Genomic DNA, 26,351 nt, shown 5'->3' with positions numbered 1-26,351 from the left:
CAACTTTATACACAATTGATCACCCCAAAGACTGGCTGGTAATTAATGCAGACAGTGCTCCTCTAGCAGCACAAGCTGCACTAGAAATCACTACCACACTTCTTAACAATAAATCACACCAACTACCATCATCATCACCCTAATACATCTAATCACTTAAACCACATTCACCATACTTACATATTGATCCTCTATCTACAATATCCGCAACTTGCCTAAAATTGGCACCATCATGTTACGCAACCTGGAACATCTTTGCAGCAGTTGCAGAGGCCAGTGGAGCAAGGTACCAGAGCACATCTGGACTGAACCTAAAACGCAGCTGTCTGGGTCCTCTCTTGGTATTGGCTTGCTTGCAGAGTTCTTTTGGGAAGAACTTGGCAAAGATGAATGCATGATGACTGAAGGAGAATTTGAGAAAGTCAAGGAGGAAGAGACATTACGATAGAGGTACTATGATAGTGCTACTGCTGGATCATATAATTTTTTTTTCTTTTTGAGAATACTGAGGTTACAAAGTTAGGTTTAGGGTTATTGGATGGATAATTCAGAACTTTTCAAGCCCAAAAACAAATTTTAGAAAATAATTAGTCAAATTAAAACATAATAATGATATGTAAAATTGTGAGGCCTCCAAAGCTGATGTTCCACAATATGAAGAGGTCAACAACTCAAAAACTACTTTGATTTTTATACATATTAGATTACATTAATAAGTAGAAATGCATGTTCTCATCAAAGAAAATTAACTACAACACTCTCAGTCCTCCTGCAAACAGTATTATGCTAGCGGGGAAAAAATGGGAAGGTAAATCATAGACTATAGATACAGGAATTGCCACACTAAATCTGCTGTAAAACCTTCTCAGCAGCTGCTATTGTTTTCTGGATATCTTCAGGAGTATGTGCCAAGCTTGTAAATCCAGCCTCGAACTGTGAAGGAGCAAAATATACTCCTTCCTCCAGCATACCCCTATAGAATCTTGCAAACTTAGCAGTATCACTTTTCTTTGCATCCCCAAAGTTGTAAACAGGCCCTTCTGTGAAGAAAAACCCAAACATCCCGCGTATATACCCACCACACATCGCATGCCCTGCCTTTTTCCCAGCTTCAACTATACCTTGAACAAGTTCACCTGTGATCTTATCCAAATATGTATAACTTCCTGGCTCCTGCAATCGCTTAAGAGTGTGTATGCCTGCTGTCATTGCCAATGGGTTTCCACTCAAGGTCCCAGCCTGGTACATTGGTCCTGCTGGTGCCACCATTTCCATTATCTCCCTCCTTCCTCCATATGCACCAACTGGCAGACCACCACCAATGATCTTCCCAAGTGTTGTCAAATCAGGAGTTATGCCAAAGTATTCCTGAGCTCCACCATAAGACAAACGAAATCCAGTCATAACTTCATCAAATATTAAAAGAGCACCATTTTCTTCAGTGATTTTGCGTATGGCATTAAGGAACTCAGGTTTAGGAGCAATGAAACCAGAGTTCCCAACAACAGGTTCAAGGATCATTGCAGCAATCTCTCCTTTGTTGGTCTCAAAGAGATTTTCCACAGCTGAGATGTCATTGAAAGGGGCCGTTAGAGTTTCATAAGTGGCTCCTTTGGGGACACCAGGGGAGTCAGGGAGCCCTAAGGTGGCAACCCCACTTCCTGCCTTGACAAGGAATGGATCAGCATGGCCATGGTAACAGCCCTCAAACTTGATAATCCTCTCCTTGCCAGTGTAAGCACGGGCCAGGCGGAGCACACCCATGCATGCTTCTGTGCCTGAATTAACAAACCGGACCATTTCTATGCTTGGAACAGCCGAGATGACCATCTCAGCCAAAGTATTTTCTAGCAGACAAGGAGCACCAAAGCTAGTTCCTTTCTTCATCGTTTCAGCTAGGGCTGCAAGTACCTGCAGGTAAATAATAACTAGGAATGTTATCTACTGCAATATCTGAAAGACTACCATCAGAATTGAAAAACCAAATGAAGGATTCATTCACCATGACAGGGTCTAGTTCAGGGAGTTCAGGGTATTGGCAAGATAAATCTTAAGAATAACAGTTCTCCAACTCTTTACTTTTCCCCAAGAAAGAGGGCTGTGTATGGGGAGTTGTGGACAAACCTACTTCAACAAAGTTATCACTTCTCTTCAATAAAGCATTATAAGCTATATCTCTTCTCCAGCTAAAATTAGTTTTTACAGTGTATTTAGATTAAAAAATAAAAAACGAATAAAATAAAATGCAAATGCATCAAATTTTAAGAAAGAAATGCATATAAATTATTACATTACCAAAATCTTTTTTTTCTTTAAAAAAAAAATTACAAACACTGCAAATATTTTGCTGTTGTAAAAATGATGTTGGAGGCAGGAACACTTGACCAGTGTCATTAAACAAAATGTATTGGTCCACAACCAAAAATAAATAAATAAATAAATAACAAGGAATGGTTGGAGAATTAAAATTGAAGATTGTCACCAAATGCACAACATCTATGAATATCATAACAAGGTCAAATGTAAGATTAGATAAAGTTTTAAGAATAAATGACAGGGAAGAAGAACAGAACCTCATCATCTGCATGACCAATTATTGCTGGTCCCCAAGAACCTACATAATCGATGTACTCATTGCCATCTATGTCCCACATACGAGAGCCCTTGACAGAATCCATCAAAATTGGTTGTCCACCAACAGATTTAAAGGCACGTACGGGGGAGTTCACACCTCCAGGCATCAATTCCTAACAAAACCCTTACACCAAGTTAGTTCTCAAGAAATTCGAAATCAAATTTTGCCGTTCAACATCATAAAAAGAAAAGGGTTTGAGCGAAACATCAAATAACAACAATAACAAGAGCTGATAAACAACTGTTATACAACTTCTTTAGCCAAGACAAGTCCTTAGGCTTTTTAAACATACATCAAAAACACATTAACAACCTAATGGATCCATTTCATAGTTCGAATTAAATATTACAAATCTAAAAGTATATCTAGGATCACGTCATTTAAAATTTTTAAATAAGGAGATACTTTGTACATTGTTAGATCCGGGAAGTAAAATCTTATCCGTGAAATGAACTCTCCCTCTAAGATCATAGACCAAGACCCACTTGTTGGTCACATTCATTTATCTGACCCACAATAATTGTTTACTATTGTATCCATTTTACACTACCAGTGAAACCTTCAAGCTGTCCCCATCATATAGCATAGACCAAATAATCAATATTACACAAAACCCATCATTAATAAGGTTGCGAATCTTAAATTTAACACTTAGTTAGCAAAAAAAGTAACAAAATTGAAGACCCAAATTCAATTTTAAACAATCATAATTCCTTCACTGAAGTCAAAATTTAACGAACAGAACCAAAAACAATTCCAAGTGTAGAAAAGTTGAAATTTTGAACGAATCGAAATGGGAATGAAAAAGAAAATGAGTACCTTGGCGGCAGCGAAAGCTTCTTCGGACTTTTGAAGACTGTAATTCTTCTTCTTCTCATCGAGCGAGACAGCCATTTTGACGCAACAATGACGAGTCGTTTTTGAAGAAGAAGAAGAAGAGTGTCTATGAGAAAGCTTAGTTGTCGAGCATGAAAGCCCAAATCCCACTCCTACTCCGGCTACAGCACCAGCCATTGTTGCTATCTCTCTCTCTCTCTCTGTTGGTTTTTTTTACCTGCAACGCTGACGGCTAGAGCTGAAAGTGATAAGGTTGGGAATTTGATTTTTAGTTGTTCAAATGGGTTTTTTTAAAGTGTGGGGTAACGCTAACGTGCACATGTCAATTTTTTTATATATGTTATTTGTGGAATACATTGGACTTCATGGATGGATTATTGGGTTAGGTTTGGACTTTCTTTATTCTTTTTCTTTTTTGAGAAAGTGGGTTAGGTTTGGACTTAGAGGACTGTTGCAACTTACCAGATTAGATTGGGTTGGGTTGGGTTGGATCGTCTCTGATTTGGCCCAACCTATTTGTGATGGTAGGAAGAAAGCAAATCCTTGACTAGACTAGACCTAGTTTATGCAAAAATTACTTTCTGTATTAATATAAGAATTTTTTTTTTCTATTTTAACTAATTATTTTTCAAAAAACTAACATATGATTATCAATTATATATTTTATTTCATTAAAATATTATTTATTGTTTGTATTTTTTTTTTAATGTTTCCTCATCTTCTTACACAAACACTCTTCTCGAGATATATAAAAATTAAATAAATAAAAACCTTTTGCATAAGATACATTAACTTATATATTTGTATAAGCAGTGTAGCAAAATCTCATTTTGTATAATTGGATCATAATCTAATACGATTCATTTTTGGGTTTCGTGTCTACATTTTTTATTTTTTATTATTTTACATGAGCTAATGCAAATGCTATGTGAGATGTATAAGTTGATTGGGTAAAAAATATTTGATTTTTAATTTTTTTAACCTTTTACTTTTTTATCCTATCAACATTTATATTTCACATGCATGTGATAATTGCATAGTGCAATATTGCACTGAATCTCAATCTAAACTAGTGGAGCTTGATGATGGTGGAGTTTTTGAGATGCAGCTTAATGGTTTACACTAAAAAACAGTTAGTTGTCAACTTGTCACTATTTAGGGGTAACACCAATATGGGGGTGAATGTTTCGAACACCGCCCAAAACCTCGAAAATTTCACGAGACCTTAAAAACTACTAAGCCAACTCCCTAAAAGTTTTATAAAAGCTATATTAGTTTTTGTTAAACTGGTACCCTTAATCCACTTGTGAAGATGTGATAATCGTACATTGGTAAATGAAAAATGTGTAATCAATGCACATAAACTTTTGACATTCAATAATATATTTTTAATATATACATTATAGAATTTAAAATTTATCTGGTCCCTTTAATGATTATTATTTTTTATCATCATGCTAAAACACCAATGAATTTTATAGTTTACTACTGGATTATTTTAATGAGTGTCATAATGACAAAAAAATTATGTGAATATAATGCTCTATTATTTGATTTGATTTTTTTTTTTTTTTTACTATCAAACTATTTGCAAATATTATTTTTTTTAAAGTAATTTTAAATTTGTGTCAACACCACCATGAATCACTGTGAAAAAAATTTTTAATACTAAATTTGTAGTAGTACAGATGATAATCGAAGAATTAATATTTCTCAATCTATACATTCAAACCTTTTAATTTATAGTTTTTAGAACTATAACCATAAGATAAGGGTACTACGTATATCGAACACATCCTACCTGAATGTAGTCTTCAAATGAAGAATCAAGAGGAGCCTTTTCCCATATCACCATATGCAATAAAATAGAGTTTATCTGATCCTGCGTCTGGTGGAGTCTTGAATTGGATTTGATTACTCCAACCAACTGAATCACTACATTGTCGTAATGCCAGATATGTTAGCAATTATAACATTTATATATGATCATTAATTAAGTTAATCTTATAAAATAAAATAAAATAAAAAACCTTTGTTCAGAACAATTTGACAGATGAACATTTGATGACATAGTAAATTATGTGATAAATTGTGAGATGCTAAATGATGACGTTCAAAATTGTCACCAATGGGTCACACCGTACTCGCGACTCGAATCGAACCTGCACGACAGAAGCAATCGAAAGAATCCTTCAGAGAGCACCGGTGTGGTGCCGGCCAAAGGCTCTCCGATGGTCAAGTTAGAATTCTTCTGTTTTACTTAGAGCGTTAGAGAGGGTCAATTAAAGCGTACTTCGATTTCTGAGGGTGGCAGGCCTTTTATAGTGGCAAAGGGTTGACTTTTCTTCTTGGTTTCCAAATCCTTTCCATGTGGGACTCTAATACAAATTCCTCTGAGCGTGGTGAGCGAGGATTTCCATTTTTGGCTCTTAAGGCTTTTCTAGGCGATATGGACCTCGGATCATGGGCCCTTGCTACGTCTGTCAGCAATAGGCCTTCAAAGTGCAGGGGATCATCTTTATACAGGCCCACCAGTTCCGATCCGTCAGGCCCATTAAGGTAGGCCCATCAGGCTCTATATTTTACCATCTTCAGTTGCCCCCTTCACCCCAATGGTCCGTCACCTTTTAGGTCAAAGGATCAATGGGGTGACGATCCTTACGTATGGGTATGACGGTCATTTTATGACGGATTAATGCGAGATAGGACGACGGATCCAGATGGATCAACCCGTCAGAGGGAGATTCATCAAGTTGACGGTTACATGACGGGTACAAACCTGTTGGTACGTACTGACAGGTTTTCAGCATTTATTAAGCATGCCACGTGTCACTCTCTGAATGGTCGTTGTATAGGATCGAAGCGTCGCTTCGTCTTCCGTGCACCTCCTATATATATAAGGCGCCTCACTCTCTCATTTTTCAATTTTCACTCAGAAATCATTTGTCAGAGCGACGCCGTCAACCTTGTCAGAGTAATCCGTCGAGGACGAGCATCTACTGATTACACCAACCGTCACCTCTCCTCTGCTAAGTTTGGTAAGTGCTTCTACTATACTATAGTCAAGTTACATTTCCGTCCATGCATTGTTGTTAGGCTTTCCATACCCGTCAATACTTTCAAACCCGTCGGTCTTAGGTTTCATTGCCAATTGTAGGAAATGTCTAGTGCGTCAAGTAACCAGTCGGTGGTTCATGATGGGACGGAATACGAGGATGTATACCCGTCCGGTCATAAAGACCAAGAGAGCCCCGGCGAAGATAGGAGTCCGTCTGCCTCCTCTTCATCCTCAACAAATGAGGATGTGGAGATAGTTGAAATAGAGGGTTCTGATGACGACGGGGATCAAGCACTGGAGTCAGTCGTAGGTGCTGATGGACTAAGGCAGTTCATCATGTTGCCAGAGTGGACGATGCATAGGTTTACATCCGTCATCAGGGAGAAACATTTCAGCACCTTCAGAACCAACTTCCAAATCCCTGACTATGTTTCCATCCGTCTACCATACGCGTCGGAGAAGTGTTACTATGAAGGGGTAGACGGTGTCGGAGTGTACGAGCAGGCGTTGAAGGCTGGACTTCGATTCCCGCTTTCTACACTTCATAGGGAACTTTTACAGTATCTGGGGTTGTCCGTCACCCAGATATCCCCTAACGCCTGGAGGGTCTTCATAGCCATGGAGATTCTTTACGGTGCAATGTCAGGTGGGGAAAGGAAATTGACGGTCCGTGAATTTCTTCACTGTTACCGTCCAGACGAGATTTCTGGATCAAGGGGGATGTATAGTTTTGCTAGTCGAAGCCCCTTGTTGAAGGTGATCTTTGAGACCCCAGACTCAAATAGAGACTGGAAGAGTCGCTACTTCTTCCTGGAGGGTGACAGATGGATGAACCATCCAGGGGAGACGGATTACATGCCCGTCGACACAACTTGGGCAGTGATAAATCAATCATGTATGCATCCGTCTTAATTTTGTAAAGCTTTTCATATCCGTCCATTTTTATGTATATATCTTGATCGTCTCTCTCTGCAGGTAGACGGCGCCCACAAGTCAGCCTTGAGGAGTTTAGTTTCCTTGAAAAGATTTGCAGGAAAACTACGCCGGAGGAAAGGACTTGGGCTAAGTTGGTGAACCCGAGGACCATACATTGGTACTGCGACGGTCCTGAGCCCACCCAAGAGGCAATTAGATACGACGAACGAGTTCATAGACGTAAGCCCGTCAACTTTACTTTGCCATTTAACTGACCTTTCTTAGTTTTAATTTCATCCGTCATTATTTGCAGAGATGGAGGACGCAAAAAGGAGAGCTTTGATCAAATCCCAAGCCGTCAAGAAGAGGGAATCCGGCGAGGTGGTACCTAAGGTGTCGGCTTCAGCCCCTAAGAGGAAACCGACATCAAAATCCGACCGTCCATTTAAGCAACCAAAGGTCTCTCTTGAACCTGTGGTCGGTTTAATGGCTGAGGGTAACAAGACCGTCACCCCAGCTAAGCAGGGGACGGGTAAAGGACTGATGACGGCCCCAGAAGGTAAGCAAGAGAGACCTCCTTCCCTTCTCTGCGACGACTCCAAGTATGCATTGGAGAAGCTGTCGTCCATCATCACGGCGGAAGACTATGAAGATCTTGGAAACCATTCGACGGAGGCCATGGGGGAGACGGGCCTATTTGCCGTCGCTCAGGTTGGTTATGTCCGTCAAAATAAGTTTATTTTTCTTTTTCGTTGTTATTTACATTATGTGACGGTCTCTTTTCTATTCGCAGTCCTTGGTCATGATGAAGGGACTACTGGACCGGTGTCTCAACCGTGAGAGTACCTTGGACCGGGTGCGCGCGAAGGCGGAGCAGACGGAGGAAGAGCTCGGACAACTCCATAAATGGAGGTCCAAGATGGAGAAGAAGCTGGAGCTTTCTGAGAAGGCAAGGAAGGAGCTGGAGGAGAAGACGGCCTCTGCGCTGACGGTCATAGAGAAAAAGGAGGCGGAGATCAAAGAACTCAAGGAAGAGATCCGTCATGTCAGAGAGGTAGCCGTCGAGGAGTACCGATGCTCAGAGTCCTGCTTGGGCGAGCTGTCAGATTCCTTCCTTCAAGGCTTCGATGATTCTCTCCGTCAAGTCAAGAAGGCCTATCCAGAGCTGGATTTGTCAATGGTCAAACTTGAGGACCAAGCCCAAACTTCTGCCCTCCCCGTCGCCTCCGAAAATACGGAGGACCTCTTTGGCGAAGGCGCAGCTCAAGGAGACGGAGAGTCCGTCCCGTCGAAGGATGTCCAAGTTGCTGAGCAGAAGGAAGATTAATGTCTATGTAATTCATTTTGAGAACAATCCGTCCTTTCTCTTTTTTTTTTCTTTTTTTTTTTATTATTATTTTTTTTTTTTTTATTGACATTTCAGGACAATCCGTCCTCTTTAATTGTATTAAACACTTGCCTTTGGGGCTTTTGGCTTAATGTTCATATATGCTTTTTATCATTGTTTGGTACTTTGTTTAAAGGTCCGTCCTCCTTCTTGAGGAAGGATTTTTGTGAGAATATTTGTTTATCTGTGATACTCCGTCCACATTGCAGACTTGTTATCTTGTGTTGATTGAGCATTTACATCCGTGAGGATTTTCCTTCTCCGTCTATTTTTAGAGGTTCATTATGAGGACCCATCCACTTTGTGGCGTCGTATATCACTTTTTAAATGCAATGCCTATTTAATGGACTTGTAAAAAATTTTAACGTAGTAAGTGGTCCGTCCACCTCGCTTGCATGTTCTTCCATTATTTCCGTCCACCTTGTGGACTTGAGTTACCATCCCTGTAGGATGTCATCATCCCTGTGGGATGGCCCGTCGGCCTTGTGGACTTTATTTTATGTCCGTCCATTTAAGGACTCACAGTGATCGTCCTTGTAGGACGATCAGTCCGTCTTGTGGACTTTCGATTGTATCCGTCCACCTTGTGGACTTGGGTCGTCATCCCTGTGGGATGGCCCGTCGGCATTGTGGACTTTATTTTATGTCCGTCCACTTAAGGACTCACAGTGATCGTCCTTGTAGGACGATCCGTCCGTCTTGTGGCCTTTCGATTGTGTCCGTCCACCTTGTGGACTTGAGTCATAAACCCTGTGGGATGGTCCATCCATCTTGTGGACTTTGGCTACTATCCTTGTAGGATGATCCGTCCATCTTGTGGACTTTATTTTGGGTCTGTCCATTTTATGGACTGACAGTAGTCGTCCTTGTGGGGCGATCCGTCCATCTTGTGGACTGCATTTATATCCGTCCATCTAGTGGACATTTTGTGATTATTCCTGTAGTATCTTATCATCCCCGTAGGATGATCCGTCCATCTTGTGGACATTTGTATCCGTCCATCTTGTGGACTTTATTTAGTTTCCGTTAGTTTTGTAGACAATTATAATGACATCCAAGCAGAAGATCAAAGTAATATCTTATTATAGAAATGCGTAAAGGAAAACGTGCCTGCCCCCTTTGGGCTTAAAAAGGGCACAACACAATTGTAGCAAAAAGACAGTTAAAAGAGAAACTTATAAAAAGCTCAAACAAAAACTGGTTGCCGTGTCACTACTACTGGTAGTATTTCCTCAAATGCTCGGCATTCCATGGATGTGGCAGCTTCTCTCCATCTGTTGTCTCCAGGTGGTACGTTCCTTTCCTTTTCCATGACGTAACTCTATAAGGTCCTTCCCAGTTGGGGCCGAGTTTTCCCTGTGCAGGGTCTTTAGTTGCACCCATGACCTTCCTGAGTACGAGGTCTCCAACTTGGAAGTTTCTATGTCGGACCCGTGTGTTGTAATGTCTGGACATGCGATCCTTGTACCTAGCGATCCTTTGCTCCACCACCGACCTAACCTCATCTATCAGGTCCAGCTGTAGCCTCAGTGATTCGTCATTCCTGCATTCGTCATGGTTGTGAACCCTGTAGCTTGTGAGTCCAACTTCTACTAGGATGACCGCCTCGCTCCTGTATGTCAGTCGAAATGGCGTCTCTCCTGTCGGAGTCCTCGCCGTTGTCCTGTATGCCCATAGTATGCTCGGCAATTCTTCGGGCCATATGCCCTTTGCCCCCTCGAGCCGAGTCTTGATAATCTTTAACAGGGATCGGTTCGTGACTTCAACCTGGCCATTAGCCTGAGGATGGGCGGGTGATGAGTAGTGGTTTTTTATTCCTAGCTGAGTGCAGAAATCCCTGAAGTGGCCGTTGTCGAACTGCCTCCCGTTATCTGAGACAAGAACTCTTGGAATACCGAACCTGCATACGATGCACCGCCAGACAAAACTTCTAATGTTTTTTTCTGTAATGGTGGCCAAGGCTTCCGCCTCTACCCATTTTGTGAAGTAGTCAATACCCACTACCAAGAACTTCAGCTGCCTTACCGCCGTTGGGAAAGGTCCCATGATATCTAGCCCCCACTGAGCGAACGGCCATGGAGCCGTTATAGGGGTTAGCTCCTCAGCTGGTTGACCGATGAAATTGCTGAACCTTTGGCATTTGTCGTAGCTTTTAACGTAAGACTTGGCATCCTTCTGCATGGTTGGCCAGTAATACCCAGCTCGTACCAGTTTGTGCACTAACGAGCGCGATCCGGAATGGTTCCCGCATATTCCTTCGTGTACTTCCCTCATCACGTAGTCTGCCTCTTCAACCCCGAGACATCTTAGGTAAGGACGGGAGAAACCTCTCTTGTAAAGAATGTCTTTTATCAAGACGAACCTTGCCGCTCGGACTTTCAGCTTTCTCGCTGCCTCCTTCTCTTCTGGCAATATCCCGTCCTTTAAGTATGAAGTTATCTGCGTAGTCCAGTTTCTTTCGGAGCGTATCTCCTGCATGTTGTCGGGGTCTATTAGCGGAAAGATTTGAACAAAGGGAAGTACATTACCCAGTGTCATCATATGTTCTGCTGAAGCGGCTTTGGCTAGCCGATCGGCGAGCTCATTGTCTCCCCTGGGGATCTGGACGAACATTGCTTTTAGCCCGTCGACTCTCGCCCTTACTTGATCAAGATATCTCTTCAACCTTTCCCCTTTGCATTCATAATCTCCGTTTACTTGATTGGTCACGACTTGAGAGTCGCAATGCACGACCACACTTTCAACTCCGGCGGCTTTGGCTAGGTCGAGTCCTGCGGCCACCGCTTCGTATTCTGCTTCATTGTTGGTAATGGGGAAGTCGAGACGGACCATACATTGAATCTTGTCTCCTTCAGGTGACAGCAATACTATGCCGGCTCCTCCAACTCGCTTATTGGATGATCCGTCGGTGTAGATGTTCCACTGGGGGGTGTTCTTCTGCCCCCTTGTCCGCGTCACGCGTAAACTCTGCTATGAAGTCGGCCACAGCTTGTCCTTTAATGGCCACACGTGGACGGTACTTGATGTCAAACTCACTCAATTCTATTGCCCACAGCGTCAGTCGACCCGCGGCTTCAGGATTACTCAGTGCCCTTCGCAAGGGCTTGTCGGTCATTACGTTCACGGTATGGGCTTGAAAGTAGGGCTTGAGCTTGCGAGCCGCCGTGACCAACGCAAAAGCGAGTTTCTCCATAGGTTGGTATCTTTCCTCGGCACCGCGGAGCGCCCGGCTGGCGTAGTACACGGGCTTCTGTGCCCTGTCCTCCTCTCTGATTAAGGCCGCGCTGACGGCCACTGTGGAGACAGCCAAATAGAGGAAGAGTTCTTCACCTGGTTGCGAGGGGCTCAATAGAGGTGGTGAAGATAGATAGGTTTTTAACTCCTCGAAGGCTCGCTGACACTCGTCCGTCCACTCGAATGACTTTTTCAATGTTCAAAAGAAGGGTAAACACTTGTCCGTTGCTCTCGACACGAATCTATTCAATGCCGCTACCTTGCCGTTAAGGCTCTGTACTTCCTTCACGTTTCTCGGGGGGGCCATCTCCATTATGGCTCGGATTTTGTCCGGGTTAGCTTCAATCCCCCTTTGAGATACCATGAATCCTAGGAATTTACCAGCCGTTACACCGAATGCGCACTTTCCCGGATTGAGTTTCATGTTGTAGGATCGAAGTGTGCCGAATGTTTCCTTGAGATCTTCCAAGTGGTCTTCCTCCTTCCGGCTCTTCACCAGCATGTCGTCGACATAGACTTGGACATTCCTCCCGATTTGCTGTGCAAACATCTTGTTCATTAGTCTCTGGTATGTTGCCCCTGCATTCTTCAGGCTGAATGGCATTACTTTGTAACAGAAGAGTCCTTGACTGGTTACAAACGAAGTCTTCTCCTGATCGTCCTCGTGCATGCGGATCTGGTTATAACCCGAGAAAGCATCCATGAAGCTTAGCAATTGGTGTTGAGCCGTCGAGTCTACTAGGATGTCGACCCTTGGAAGGGGATAGCTATCTTTGGGGCATGCTTTGTTGAGATCGGTGAAGTCCACGCACATCCGCCATTTGCCGCTCGTTTTCTTCACCATTACCACATTCGCCAGCCAATCGGGGTAGTAGACTTCCCTGATGAAGCTTGCCTCTTGGAGTTTGCGGACCTCTTCCGTTATTGCTTGGTCTCGTTCCGGGGCGAATACTCTCTTCTTTTGTCGGACGGGTGGAAACGAGGGCAACACATTCAACTTATGTACCATGACCGAGGGATCGATTCCTGGCATATCGTCATGGCTCCAGGCGAACACATCCTTATTGCTTCTCAAGAAAGTTACGAGCTCTTGACGGATTGCGGGTTTGGCAAGCATTCCGATCTTGGTGGTTCGGTCTGGATTGGAACTGTCGAGAGTTATCTCCTCTAGCTTCTCTGTAGGTTCTGTCGTCGTTCGGTGTTCTTCTATGTTCAAGGCCTGGATCTGGTCTTCCACCTCCATCATAGCTACGTAGCATTCTCGTGCGGCAATTTGACTTCCGCGTAGCTCTCCTACCCCATACTCCGTTGGGAATTTGATCATCAGGTGGTAAGTTGATGTTGCCGCCTTCCACGAGTTGAGCGTGGGTCGTCCAATAATAGCATTGTAGGCTGACGAGCAATCGACCACCAAGAATGTTACGTCCTTGGTGATTTGTTGAGGGTAATCTCCTACTGTCACCGATAACGTGACTGCGCCCAAAGGGAATATTCTACTCCCTCCGAAACCAACGAGCGGGGCGTTTGTCGGTATTAGCTGCTCCCTGTCAATCCTCATTTGTTGGAACGCCGGATAATACAAGATGTCGGCCGAACTACCGTTATCGACCAACACTCGGTGGATATTGTAGTCGCCTGCCCGCAAGGTGACGACGAGGGCATCGTCGTGTGGATGGTGTAGGCGTCTTGCATCCTCTTCCGAGAACCCGATAATGGGGCCTTCCCTTCTTGCCATCTTTGGCACTGTACCCGCCAACTGGACATTCTGTACCATCCGAAGGTATGTTTTGCGAGCCTTTTTCGACGATCCGGCCGCGGCTGTTCCTCCAATTATCATCCTTATTTCCCCTAATGGGGGCCTTGGTCGCTCGTTTTCTCGACGGGGGTGTTGTTCTTGTGGGTGTTGCTCCGTTCTCTCCTTGCTGACGAACTTCTTCAGCTTCCCTTGTCGGATAAGGGCTTCGATTTGTTGCTTCAAGTCGTAGCAATCGGCCGTGTCGTGACCATGGTCACGATGGAAGCGGCAATATTTGTCTCTGGACCTTTTGTTGGGATCACTCTTCAGCTTTCCCGGAAACGTCAGGAATCCTTCGTCCTTAATCTGCATTAGGACTTGGTCTATCGGAGCAGTCAACGGGGTGAAACTTGTGAACCTTGCGCCCATGGGTTTTGGACGTCTCTCCTCCCTTCGGTCTCCCATCCTTCCTTTCTTCCGCCCCTGGTCCTGTCGGGGATCCTCTTGTCTGTCTCTTTTCTTGGGTCTATCTTCTCGGGCTAATAGTGCGTCTTCAGCGTTCATATACTTGGTGGCCCTGTAAAGCACCTCCGACATGGTCTTTGGGTCGTTTTTGTATAAGGAAAACAAAAACTTACCCCCCTTCAGCCCGTTCGTGAACGCTGCCACTAGTATCTTGTCATCGGCTTCGTCGATCGAGAGCGCTTCTTTATTGAAGCGTGATATGTAGGCCCGTAACGTCTCCTCCTCTCTCTGCTTGATGTTCATTAAACAAGCCGTGGATTTCTTATACCGATGTCCTCCGATGAAGTGCGTAGTGAATTGAGCGCTCAGCTCCTTGAAGGTGCCGATGGAGTTTGGTGTTAGCCGGCTGAACCAAATCCTTGCTGCGCCCTTTAGGGTTGTAGGGAACGCCCTGCACATAATTGCGTCTGCCACTCCCTGAAGGTGCATCAGGGTCTTGAAGGTCTCTAGGTGATCGAGAGGGTCCTTGATTCCGTCATAACTATCCATACTTGGCATGCGGAATTTACTTGGCAGGGGGAAGGAATTGACGGATGCCGTAAATGGCGAGTCAGTCCGGTTGACAAGGTCGTCAAGATCATTGGACACTCGCCCCTTGAGAGCGTTCATCAGTACTTCCATCTGTTCCTTCATCGCCTGCATCTCCGCGATGATGGGTTGTGGAGCTGTATCCGTCACTGAAGGGATGCTAGCGTCCCGTCGCACTTGTTTGCTTGGGGCGTTACTCTCCTGTGGTCCGTCATGATTCCTCCTTTCAGCGCTGGTTCCTTCTTGCTCCGCTCCTTGGTTATTGACGGCCGCACTCTTTTGGTTCAGCTGCTCTTCTAGGTCGTGGTTTTGTTTTGTGAGGCGCTCCACGGCTGCGGCGAGCGTCCTGACCTGTCTCTCAAGGGCAGTCGTAGGGGCTTCCCCTTCCTGAACGTCGTTAGTGGTTGCCATCGAGCGTGTGAGTACCATGTAACTCCTTTGTCTAGGAAGCGATAGTGCGCTATGTTACTCCTTTCCCACAGACGGCGCCAACTGATGACATTCAAAATTGTCACCAATGGGTCACACCGTACTCGCGACTCGAATCGAACCTGCACGACAGAAGCAATCGAAAGAATCCTTCAGAGAGCACCGGTGTGGTGCCGGCCAAAGGCTCTCCGACGGTCAAGTTAGAATTCTTCTGTTTTACTTAGAGCGTTAGAGAGGGTCAATTAAAGCGTACCTCGATTTCTGAGGGTGGCAGGCCTTTTATAGCGGCAAAGGGTTGACTTTTCTTCTTGGTTTCCAAATCCTTTCCATGTGGGACTCTAATACAAATTCCTCTGAGCGTGGTGAGCGAGGATTTCCATTTTTGGCTCTTAAGGCTTTTCTAGGCGATATGGACCTCGGATCATGGGCCCTTGCTACGTCTGTCAGCAATGGGCCTTCAAAGTGCAGGGAATCATCTTTATACAGGCCCACCAGTTCCGATCCGTCAGGCCCATTAAGGTAGGCCCATCAGACTCTATATTTTACCATCTTCACTAAACATACTTTCCGTATTTGTAAAAGAAGTTGCTTGAAGGCTGAAGTCCTGTCATCACTGCTGTATGAATGAAGCCTGGGTCATGCCACCCGAAGTCTTTGGCCAGACTCGGTAGAGTCGAACCTATAATTTTCAGTTTCATACACAAAAATTAATCTAATTAAGTAGAAGATGGACAATTAATTGGAGATTAAAAAGAGAAAATCAAATTGGCTTAATATATATAAAATAAATATATATATTTTTTATATAAATAAGGATATTTAGACATTTTTGAGCATTTGACTATTCCCTTAGGCATGTACAGTTCCCCCGTCACACACATACTAGGGTTATATAACAGAAATCTTTAACATACCATTGTTTGGATAATTAGAATGTGACAATATTCTTTAACATACCATTGTTTGGATAATTAGAATGTGACAATATAAATTAACTATGGAAAAGGGAACTCACTACTGCACATATCATCTTGTGTAAATGTAGTAACTACAGAATTTTGTGACATGCCATCTCCATATTGCACTTGCTGAGGCTTCTCATCCCCACTAACCCATGTTAATCTCATCTGTACCACTAGCCAATTTGTAAATGTTCAAAATAAGGAACCTTATTTTGGCTTTTCTCTTTGTATCTATCTCTGTTTGAAAACCAAATCAAGAACAAGTATTTTTTATTTTTTATTTTAAAAGCTCCTTACCGATTTCCCAGTTGAATCTATGCTTGAGAGATGTCCATATAGTGGCATATTTGGATTAGTAAAATCCAAAGGGTTCGACCTAGTCAGAATGCAAGGTGTGTCGAAGCCACCAGCAAAGAACACAAATTCAATGTTGGTTCTTATATTAATAACATGAAATGTCAGGGAACCACTGCAAGTGGCCACCACACATTTAACAAGCACAGATTCCTGGCATTCCTTCTTCGTGCAATTGAGATAGTCTGGATCATTTTTCACGTATTGAGCCCGAGATTTTATATAAACATATATAATATATAGTTTTAGAAGTCAATTTTAAGCATAAATTTATAAGTTCAAAGTTATTTTGGTGGCTAGAATATCCATGTTTTGTGCTTAGTTATATTCTTCTCTATAAGTAAAAGAAACCATGCATATATATCAATTGTGTAATTCAATGGTTTGGACAATAAACTACATATGTGAAAAACCACAAGGAATGTACATTATTATAAGATAGAATGATACATGTGTTGATAATAATGTTATAGTCAATTGTTTAAGTCACTCCAATGCAATTTCAATTACTTACTCGGACTTTTTTAGTTAACTATGACATATTACCTACCTACCTACCTACCTACCTGAATGTATTAAATATATGCGGCCGTTCTAAACATTAAGTATATGAAAGTATTTCTCAAAAAAAAAAAAAAAAAGTATATGAAAGTATTTTCTTCCTGTGCATTATGTTTTTCTACATTCCTATCACATAGGTTCTCCTTATATAAATTTTACTTGATTTTCCTTCTTAAATGACGTGGCAAAGCACAACTAGTCAACTATAAATTTATAGCTAATATTCTTTAGCCAGTAATGCTACAAAATAATCTTCACCCTTTTTATGAAAAATTATAGAATATTTTGAAAGTAAAATAAATGTATGTTCATTCCTATCACATGAATAATTGATCTCACCATAAATTTAATAAGTGTGACATACTATTATGTAAGAGAGAGTACACAATTATTGTACCTCCATAGTATTCTATTATTACCCTTCATAATTTTCACTATCAGTTTCATAATTATTGATATGACAAATTTTAATTGGAATTACGTTTATTTGCACCAATGAGAACACATATGCCACCTCAACAATTATTATTATCATTATTATTATTATCATTATTATTATTATTCAATTTGTTTCATTAGCATTTTCCGAAAAATAATTCATTTTTCAAAAAGAACTTTCTAAAAATTATTCCATTTTTTCATGTTTGGTAGCAACCTTAAAATAAGTTAAAAAATTATATCTTGACTTCTCTTATTTAGACTGATGTAATATAGAGTTGTTTTTCAAAAAAAAAAATAATAATAATAATAATGGAAAACAACTCTATTTCATACCAAGCTAAATAAGATAAATTAAGAAATAATTTTCCTTTAACTTATTTTTTTATGATGCTACCAAATACCAGAAAACAATGAAAATTATATTCACATAAGATTTTCAATCAAAACAAATTGAGCATTATTGCTTTTTAACAAAGCATATCATCATTTCATTTGAGCAACCTCACTTTAACATAAACTTATCATTGGAATCACGTTTTTTTCACCAATGAGAATAAACATACCAATTTATGTGGTCCCTTCTATGATTATTATTATTATTATTATTATTATGTCCTTAAACTTATTGCTATCTAACAAAACATGTCAGTCATTCCATTTTTCATTTATTTTGTTCATTTCATAAAAAAGTAAAAATTAAAAACCTTCTATACAATCTGCATCTTTATTAGTGCATGCTTGACTTTCAAATTTAGAATCGTAATACCTTAACAGGATACTGGCATAGCAAAGGAAGATCACTAAGGTCACCAGTTTGGGCATAACAAGCCTCACTCAATGGACAATCTGTGACACTGCATTTATATATTAGAGAACAAATTAATAAACAAACTTAGTAACATATAATCTAAAGAATATATAGATGACATTAAATGTGTAAGTTTTGTAAAAGGTTTCTATATAATTCTTACTTGGAAGAAGATGGTGAAATCATGGCAACCCAATCGCTACTAGAAGGAAGTAGAACTCCACTAATAGTAACCGTAAGGTATTCTTCATTTGACAGGGAAGAGTTTGGATCAACACTAATTTTCAGATAAGGGTTTGGATCGTCACACTTGAGTAACTTTCTTCTGTTTAGTACACGAAAGTCCAATATTGCAGTGTAATTCTGGTGCTCAGCCATGGAGATGCTAGCCAAAGGATGCAGCCATGATGATGAAGAAGAAGAAGAAGAAGAAGAAGAAGAAGAAGAAGAAGAAGAAGAACCAAGAATGATAGTGAATAAGAAGAAAATTTTAAGCAACCAAAGGGTGGAGTTTTCAATTAAAGAAGGCGGCAATGGACCAAGAAAAATAAAAACTAAGAATAACTCAAAAGCTCTTATCTAAAGTTGAAGAAATTGTTATGGTTTTTGGGTTCTCTAAACTTTGCATTTGTTTTCCTACTTCTCCTTTTATGTCATTCTCAGGCTTGAAACTATGGAATATAATGGTAGATCCAAAACTTGGAGAATGATGCTGTTTAGGATACTATGTATAATGCATAGACACAGCTAATGCATACATATCTAGGTGAATTGTACTAGGGAAGTTTGGTTTTGTAACATGATATTAATTGTTGGTTATGTTAATGATTTATGATTGAGATATGGCAACTCTAGCAAATAGTCTTCTTTTTTTTTTTCTTTTTTTTACTTGTATGAATTGTCTTGATGCATGTGCTGATGTGTGCCTCTTTACTTTGACTTCTTTTTCGTTATCACCTCATATATATATATATATATATATATATATATATATAATCCATAGAAAGTTTTGTCCAAGACTCCTAATTGTCTAAACGAATACGTTTTAGCTAGACTGTTTATCTATTGGTAATATTCCATTTTATGACTTTAATTAAGGGTTTGTATTTGACTTCAAAACTGGATAATTACTAGGAAAGTGGTGTCTTATTTAGGAGAAGGTATATCATGTATCGGCTGCATGTATTCTCTCTCTCAAGGTAAGTGAGTCTCACACATCAGTGGGCCCACCTACTCTAAAAGAGAGACTATATGTAGCCAAAACATGGTATAATTTCCACTTCTGTAGTTGCAAGTTAGCAATATTAATGCCATAAAAGGAGTTGTCTTTGACTTTAACATGGTTAATTGGTCCTCAATCAAATAACATAGTTTAATTATATTCATTCTAGAGGGAGGTGATGACAATTTTTTTTTTTTCTTTTTTCAAATTTCTAATGTGGATATTCCTTTGTGAATGGAATCAGCTAGAGTTTGTCTATTATAGTATACAAAGACTATCTGTCCAAGCAATCTCATTTTTTCTGATAATTTTCAGATTTCACTACTTTTGAGGATTCGTCCAATAAAATTTATGTGAAAACATGATGAAATGGGTTTATCAGATTGACCAAGGGTTTGTATCTTATATACTTTTAGTTTTAAGAAAGAAAAATAAGTTTGAAATTGATATACGCTATTAAATTAGGAGATAATTTAGGAAATATCAATTAAATAATATTATTTAACTATATATATTACAAATTTTATATTTTTTAATTTATTTGTCTTACTTTTTGATATGCAAAATTGTGATGCAACGATATATAGGTAAGAATTGCTCAATAGGGACGGGATCGACAAAAAAAGAACAACTATTTGAAGCTAATATGGCTGCCAAATGGGGTGTTCTAGCTAGGTTGGTTACTTCATGGTGATTCCACTTCATTGGGTGATGTGTTTACACAAGCAAGTGGAGATATGGTTGATTTTCATACCTCTCCAATATTTCAAGTTCTTCATTCTGAAATGCCTTATCTAGTATCCAAGTAGTTTGTATAGAAGGAACATGATCCTATCCATTTCGTTTATTGCATAAAAGGAGAGGATCTTTTTCCTACATAAAATCATTACTTATTTGAGTTCTATCGGTTTTGAATATTTGATCATTTAGTTAGGAAGATGATACATTGAAATATTGAATTGACCAGAAGCTTAAGTTGATATACCTACAGAAGAGAACTTGAACAGGCTAATGCATAACTGCATAGGAAAGCCGATTGAAGAAACTAGTATCTAAGGAGAATATGAAGACAAGTCGAGCATAACCTAGCAAGCACCTACACAGATACAGGTGCAATGCGGTGACAAGTCAATTTTTAAAAAAGTAGGACACGGGTGTGACAGGATACGTTTATTAATTAATTATTAAATATATTTTTATTTAAATTTTCTATATATTGCTAAACATTTTTTTAATATAATGATAATATCAATTTAAGATAATAATAAAGTGAACACATATTAGTATTATTATTTAGTACTTAACATAATAATTAAGTATTATTGATCTACTTAAACAATTATAATAATTTTTTTTTAAAAAAAGCAAAACATGACAGGTTTACAACTAAATATATTTTGCTTTTAAGTTGTTTGAAATTTGAATTGTTATAATTAACTTCACGTAGGTGGCTTGTTAGGGCACACTGCCACAAACAAAAAGTTGCAATTATCTAAAGACTTAAACTCTGAAGTCTAAAGACAAAATTTATAAGAAAATGAAGGGGGAGCAGAGGTTATCGTGTTCTCAGTGTGGAAGAAGAAGACGACGTGGAAGAAGGGGAGGGGGTATGATCGGCAGCACGCAAGGACGGAGCTATTCATTGGCCTTGGCCCCCCCCTCCCCCACCCCTAGATTTTTTTTTTTAATACTATACATATTTACCTAAGATTTTATAATTTGGCCAAAAAATTTCTTCTTGGCCCCCTAGCATGTAATCCTCAGCCCCTTAAACCCAAAAATTAATTTTCCAAACAAGAACAAAAAAATTTAGCCCAAATAATAACAAAAAATCAACCCAAACAACAAAATTAATTAAGCTCAAACAATATATAACAAAACAAATTGATCTCAGGCCCATTTTGCAGCCCTTCAAATCACATATCTTACTTCTATTAAAAAAAAAAAATCCCCTAATTTCATACTAGTACTAGTCAAATATGTTAGTCTCGTCTCCTCTTTGCTTCGACTACACAGCAGCACAAGCCACACCCATAGCTGCACTCCATGCCGGTGAGGCTCATTTGCAATTTTATATTTGGTACTCTCTTAAAGAACCTCTCTCTCTTCTGGGTTACTTTCTAGGATCATTCTCTCACTCTTTCGTATTCTGTATTTGATTTCAACATGAATAAAGTTACATGTTTTATATTGAATTTAGTGCATATGGCGTAGTGGGGCTAGTGGCCCTAGCGGGGTTGCTTTCTCTTATATCAAAATTCATATACCATTAACTAACTCAGTATTAGAATTAGTTTGTGGAATACTTAACAACTACTATAATAATAAGATTAAGATTCTTAAAAAAAAAAATTAAAAATTAAAAATGCTACAACACATGGGCCGTGATACACTATTCGATTATTAGTGCACATATATGCAATTAGTTAATTTCATGATGAGAAGTTGTAAATTTATCATTAGTAATTGTTTGTGTATAGATTGGAGTCATTATTTTTTTAACTTAATAGCTTAGAACCCAGGTGATATTTGGTTTTCTCTTTGCCTATTTATCATATATATTTTGCCTTTGTTTTTCTTTTTTATATTCTTATTTACTTAGCTACAATTATCTAGTGTTTTCTCATTTGTTGATATTTTGTTAATACTAATTAGCTACTAATTTGAAGTTTCAAAAAAAAAAAAAAGTTCTATATTTTTGTCCCCTCAATTGGAATCCTAGCTCTATTCCTAGCAACACGAGATAATTGCCAAAACAATGGCAACAATAACACTTGCTATTTTTTTATTGATTACTTTGTTTTTCTTTTGTATTTTCTTTATTTCACCCAATTTTCACTTTCAAGCCGAAATTCAATTTTTTTATTGGCTTGTATCGGATTTTTAAAAAAATAAAAAAATTTGTCTAAGACAAGTGTGCAACTGCGTCCAAGCTACACCCTGCGTCCAACTACATCCGACACAGGTACGACTATCATTTAGCCGCACTCGTGCTTCCTAGAGCAGAACTAATTGAAAATTGAGGATGCCTTGATAGAGTGTATGCACTCACAAATTTGTGTTATTATAATAACCAATTGTTTTAATGTTTATTATAGACTAATTACATATACAACTTCTCTTGTATAACCACAACTAGTATACTTTCTATGCACTAAAGAAAGTATACTAGTTGTGGTTATACAGGAGATCTAAAATTACAATGAATAATAAAATTTTTCAAAATTTTGTTTTTAATTCCAAAGAAGCCTGCTCACATCTTTTAAAGTTCCCCGCATTTATTTCACTCCTAATGCACCTATCAAGCAGTGAGGAATGGCTCTCCATATATCATAACTTCGATGATAGTCCAAATATAGCACTACTTCCCCTTGTGTTCGAAATCATTGAAGCAGTCCACCGAATAAAAAGCCATTGTTTTGCATGACAGTGTGAGACTTACAATTACGGAAGCCGTTAGGCAGTTTTGTGTTAGCAAAATTAATAGTCGTGATTGTCCATATAGCAGTATTGGTAAAGTGGAGAAAACTGACTATTTTAGTAAGCTACCACAAATTTTGATCTTCAAACGGGAGAAATCGGTTGCAAATGATGGACAGTTGGAAAATGAATCATTCATTTATGAAACTAACATCATTCTCAGAGATGTTGATAGAATAGTATGCTACTGTTTAGTTTGTTTATTTACTTGCCTTTCTTTAGTCAATTAGCGATTAGTACAACATCAATAACTAGTGTTAAAAACTTTATTTGATAGAGAAAGTTTTATACATTGTATGGGGTGGTGTTGCAAGTAGATGAAAATTACGTCACCTACATTCAACATGATGATGGATGGGTGGGTTTTCTTGATCACAATATAAGTCATATCTAACTTGGGATAGGTTATTATCAATAGACAAATATGTCTAAAAGAAGATTCACCACCTCTTTATAACCCCACCTCTTTATAACCTTGTCATTAGATTTGCTGGGTTGATAAAATTCCACATGAAGAAGATCCATACACTACAAGAAAAAAGCCTTAATTGCAACGAAATTTTTTGTTGCAATAAACTTGAAATTGTTGCAATAAACATCTATTGCAACAAAAAAATTTTGTTGCCCACCATTGCAATAAACCTCTATTGCAACGAAAAAATTTCGTTGCCCACTGTTGCAATAAAGTTTGTGGCATTAGATTATTACAACAAAAATTTCGTTGCAATAGAGTTTTGTTGCAAAACATTTGTTGCAATAAAATATTTTTATCATTATTAAAAATACTTTATTGCAACAAAAAAAAATTTCCACAAATAAAAAAGGGATTAATCTTTTACGACAAAGTTTTTGCAAGATATTGCAACAAATAAAATATTGATGTAATATAATAGTATTTTTAAGTCCCTATTACAACAAAAAGTAATATACTTCAAAGGTACACTTAATTTAGGCAATCGATCAAACCTGAATTAGTTCTTTTTCAATGAAATTGAAATTTAATACTCTTGCTTCTCATAAAAGAGAAGGACAACATTTTCAAACAAAATTTGTTGAATAGGAACATCCTAAAGTACAAAGATAAGTAGTGAGAAGTTAAATCATTGATATTTTAAACATTCAAAAATGATACGTAATCATGAATGAAGTCACTAGTACTGTCATATAGCTTGTACAAATAGAAATTTTCATTTACTCCTCTAATTCTTCACACCTTACTAATCCATTAACTAATGCTTGTACAAATGATATGTAAGGTGTATTCTGTCCTTCAAGTTCCTATTCTTTGACCTCCGTGGTTTGCTTTCCTCTTTCCAAGAGCACTTGGGGATAAAAAGTTTATAGAAAATTCACAAACATATTAATAATAATCCACATAAGCAAACTAGTTCAGAATAACTTTCAGGGGAAAAAAAAGATATTAAAGCTTCAAATCAAAAGGAAGAAATTATAGGGTAATAATTTAGAAAATTCTAAAACATCATATGGATCAACCAAAATCTCGCTCATAAATTTTTTAACAAAGATCTTCCACAAGCTTCTTTACCCGTACCTATAAGCAAGTACATAACTCTTTATAGTGGTAATACCCTATAATAAAAAGGTATCTAATATTATCCATTAACAACTTACAATGATGATTGCCAATTGCAAATTGTAAAGCATCTGTCTCAGCCAATATATGTTATTAGAGATTGGTTTTGCAAATTTTGAATGGCTCGAACCTAGAAAGAGAGAAAAAAAATTTTATCAATGGCAACAAGAAATTATAATAAAAACTAGTCACTAAGAGCATGTATCACTACAAGAAAAAAAACCTTACCGCAATGTTGCAATAAAGTTGAAATTGTTGCAGTTAACATCTATTGCAACGGTAAAATTTTTTTGCCCACCGTTGCAATAAAGAAAAATTTTTGTTGCCCACCGTTGTAATAAAATTTGTGGCAATAGACTATTATTACAACAAAAATTTTGTTGTAATAGAATTTTGTTGCAAAACATTTGTTGCAATAAAATATTTTTATTATTATTAAAAATACTTTATCTGAACAAAAAAATATTGCAACAAATAAAAAGCAAGAGGGATTAATCTTTTGCGACAAAGTTTTTGCAAGATATCGCAACAAATAAAATATTGATGTAATATAATTGTATTTTTAAGTCCTTATTGCAACAAAAAATATCTACATGCATGTAATATTTATTAACTTGTTATTAGTTTTCTCCAATATCTCAATAATTTTCCTTGTAAACAAATTTGTGAATTTTTTTTTTAATTTAATTCATTTTTGAGCTTTTAGTGAGTTATTTTATAGACAAATAGAAAGGCAAAAAGAATGGCTCTGGGATCTACTCATATTATATGCATTTAGAAATATGAAAATTTCATGATATTGTGACAATGTAAAAGGGCATGTTTCATGCTTACTCAAGAATATAAATATCGTGAGTTCCAGTTAGCTTAACTAGCAAAGTCTTGCATTCTAAAAAAAAAAAAAAAAAACTAGTAAAGTCTTTGATGATTGAATAAAAGATTTGTGATTCAATTCCTGCCTATACCAAAAATTGATTGGTGTTTTGGTTTGATAATAAAGAGCTATTATTAAGAGCAGATGTCATAGGTTGAAACTCTTAAAAAAAAATGTAAATATTGTTTGATAAAAATAAAAATATCCTTAAATTTTTTTTTCCCTAATCTCTAAATATAGTGTGTCTTTATTTGAAAACTCATTATTGGCAACTTTGTTTTAATTATACCATTTTTGATAAAAAAAGTTGGAAGAAAAATATTCATATTATCAAGATTATAAAATAGGGGTAAAATTTTCTTTTCCGATATGGAGTTCTTAATAAATAAGACTTCTTTATTAGATAAGCAAAACCTTCATCAGCCCTAAAAACACAAGACTCCCAAGTATATTTACCTTCTATATTTTGAGAATTTTGCATCATGTTGTACTCGATAACTAATTGATTGACTTCCAAAATGTATAAGATTGGAACTTCCCAAAATTATTTTTATGGGAATTATTACAACTTACAAGTAGTTTTCTATGCTTTCTTGGTATTCCTTATAACTAAATAGAACTTGGTAATATTGAAAAAAAAAAGAATAAGAAGAAGAAGAAAGAAGAGAAAGCTAATAAGTTATAACTAATTTGAGCATTCAAATTCATGAGAGATAAAAAGAGATGGTTTGATATATAGTCACCTAAGAGATTAAATGGTTAATGGTGACAA

The 26,351-nt window shown here is 38.4% G+C and overlaps 1 protein-coding gene and 1 pseudogene across 1 annotated transcript; both read right to left on the bottom strand.

Annotated features, from left to right (window-relative positions):
• Positions 1-668: 668 nt before the first annotated feature.
• LOC126704565 (glutamate-1-semialdehyde 2,1-aminomutase 2, chloroplastic-like) lies at positions 669-3,775 on the bottom strand. Its single transcript, XM_050403560.1, has 3 exons — positions 3,455-3,775; positions 2,574-2,747; positions 669-1,911 (listed from the first exon to the last, which is right to left on the bottom strand). The coding sequence occupies exons 1-3, from the start codon at positions 3,647-3,649 to the stop codon at positions 844-846; spliced, it is 1,437 nt and encodes a 478-aa protein (XP_050259517.1). The 5' UTR covers positions 3,650-3,775; the 3' UTR covers positions 669-843.
• Positions 3,776-5,175: 1,400 nt separating this feature from the next.
• Positions 5,176-19,927, bottom strand: LOC126704894 (probable inactive purple acid phosphatase 27; annotated as a pseudogene).
• Between the last annotated feature and the right edge of the window lie 6,424 nt (positions 19,928-26,351).

The sequence above is a fragment of the Quercus robur genome, chromosome 11 (genome assembly GCF_932294415.1).
Source record: "Quercus robur chromosome 11, dhQueRobu3.1, whole genome shotgun sequence".
Lineage (NCBI taxonomy): Eukaryota > Viridiplantae > Streptophyta > Magnoliopsida > Fagales > Fagaceae > Quercus > Quercus robur.
Note: the sequence above shows the minus strand (reverse complement) of the source record. Positions and strands in the feature narration are given on the sequence as shown.

Coding starts and splice junctions, on each gene's coding strand:
- LOC126704565 (XM_050403560.1), bottom strand. CDS start 3,649: ATGGCTGGTGCTGTAGCCGGAGTAGGAGTGGGATTTGGGCTTTCATGC. Junction 2,748..3,454: donor AAGCTTTCGCTGCCGCCAAG/GTACTCATTTTC, acceptor GGGTTTTGTTAG/GAATTGATGCCTGGAGGTGT. Junction 1,912..2,573: donor TTGGTCATGCAGATGATGAG/GTTCTGTTCTTC, acceptor ATTTACCTGCAG/GTACTTGCAGCCCTAGCTGA.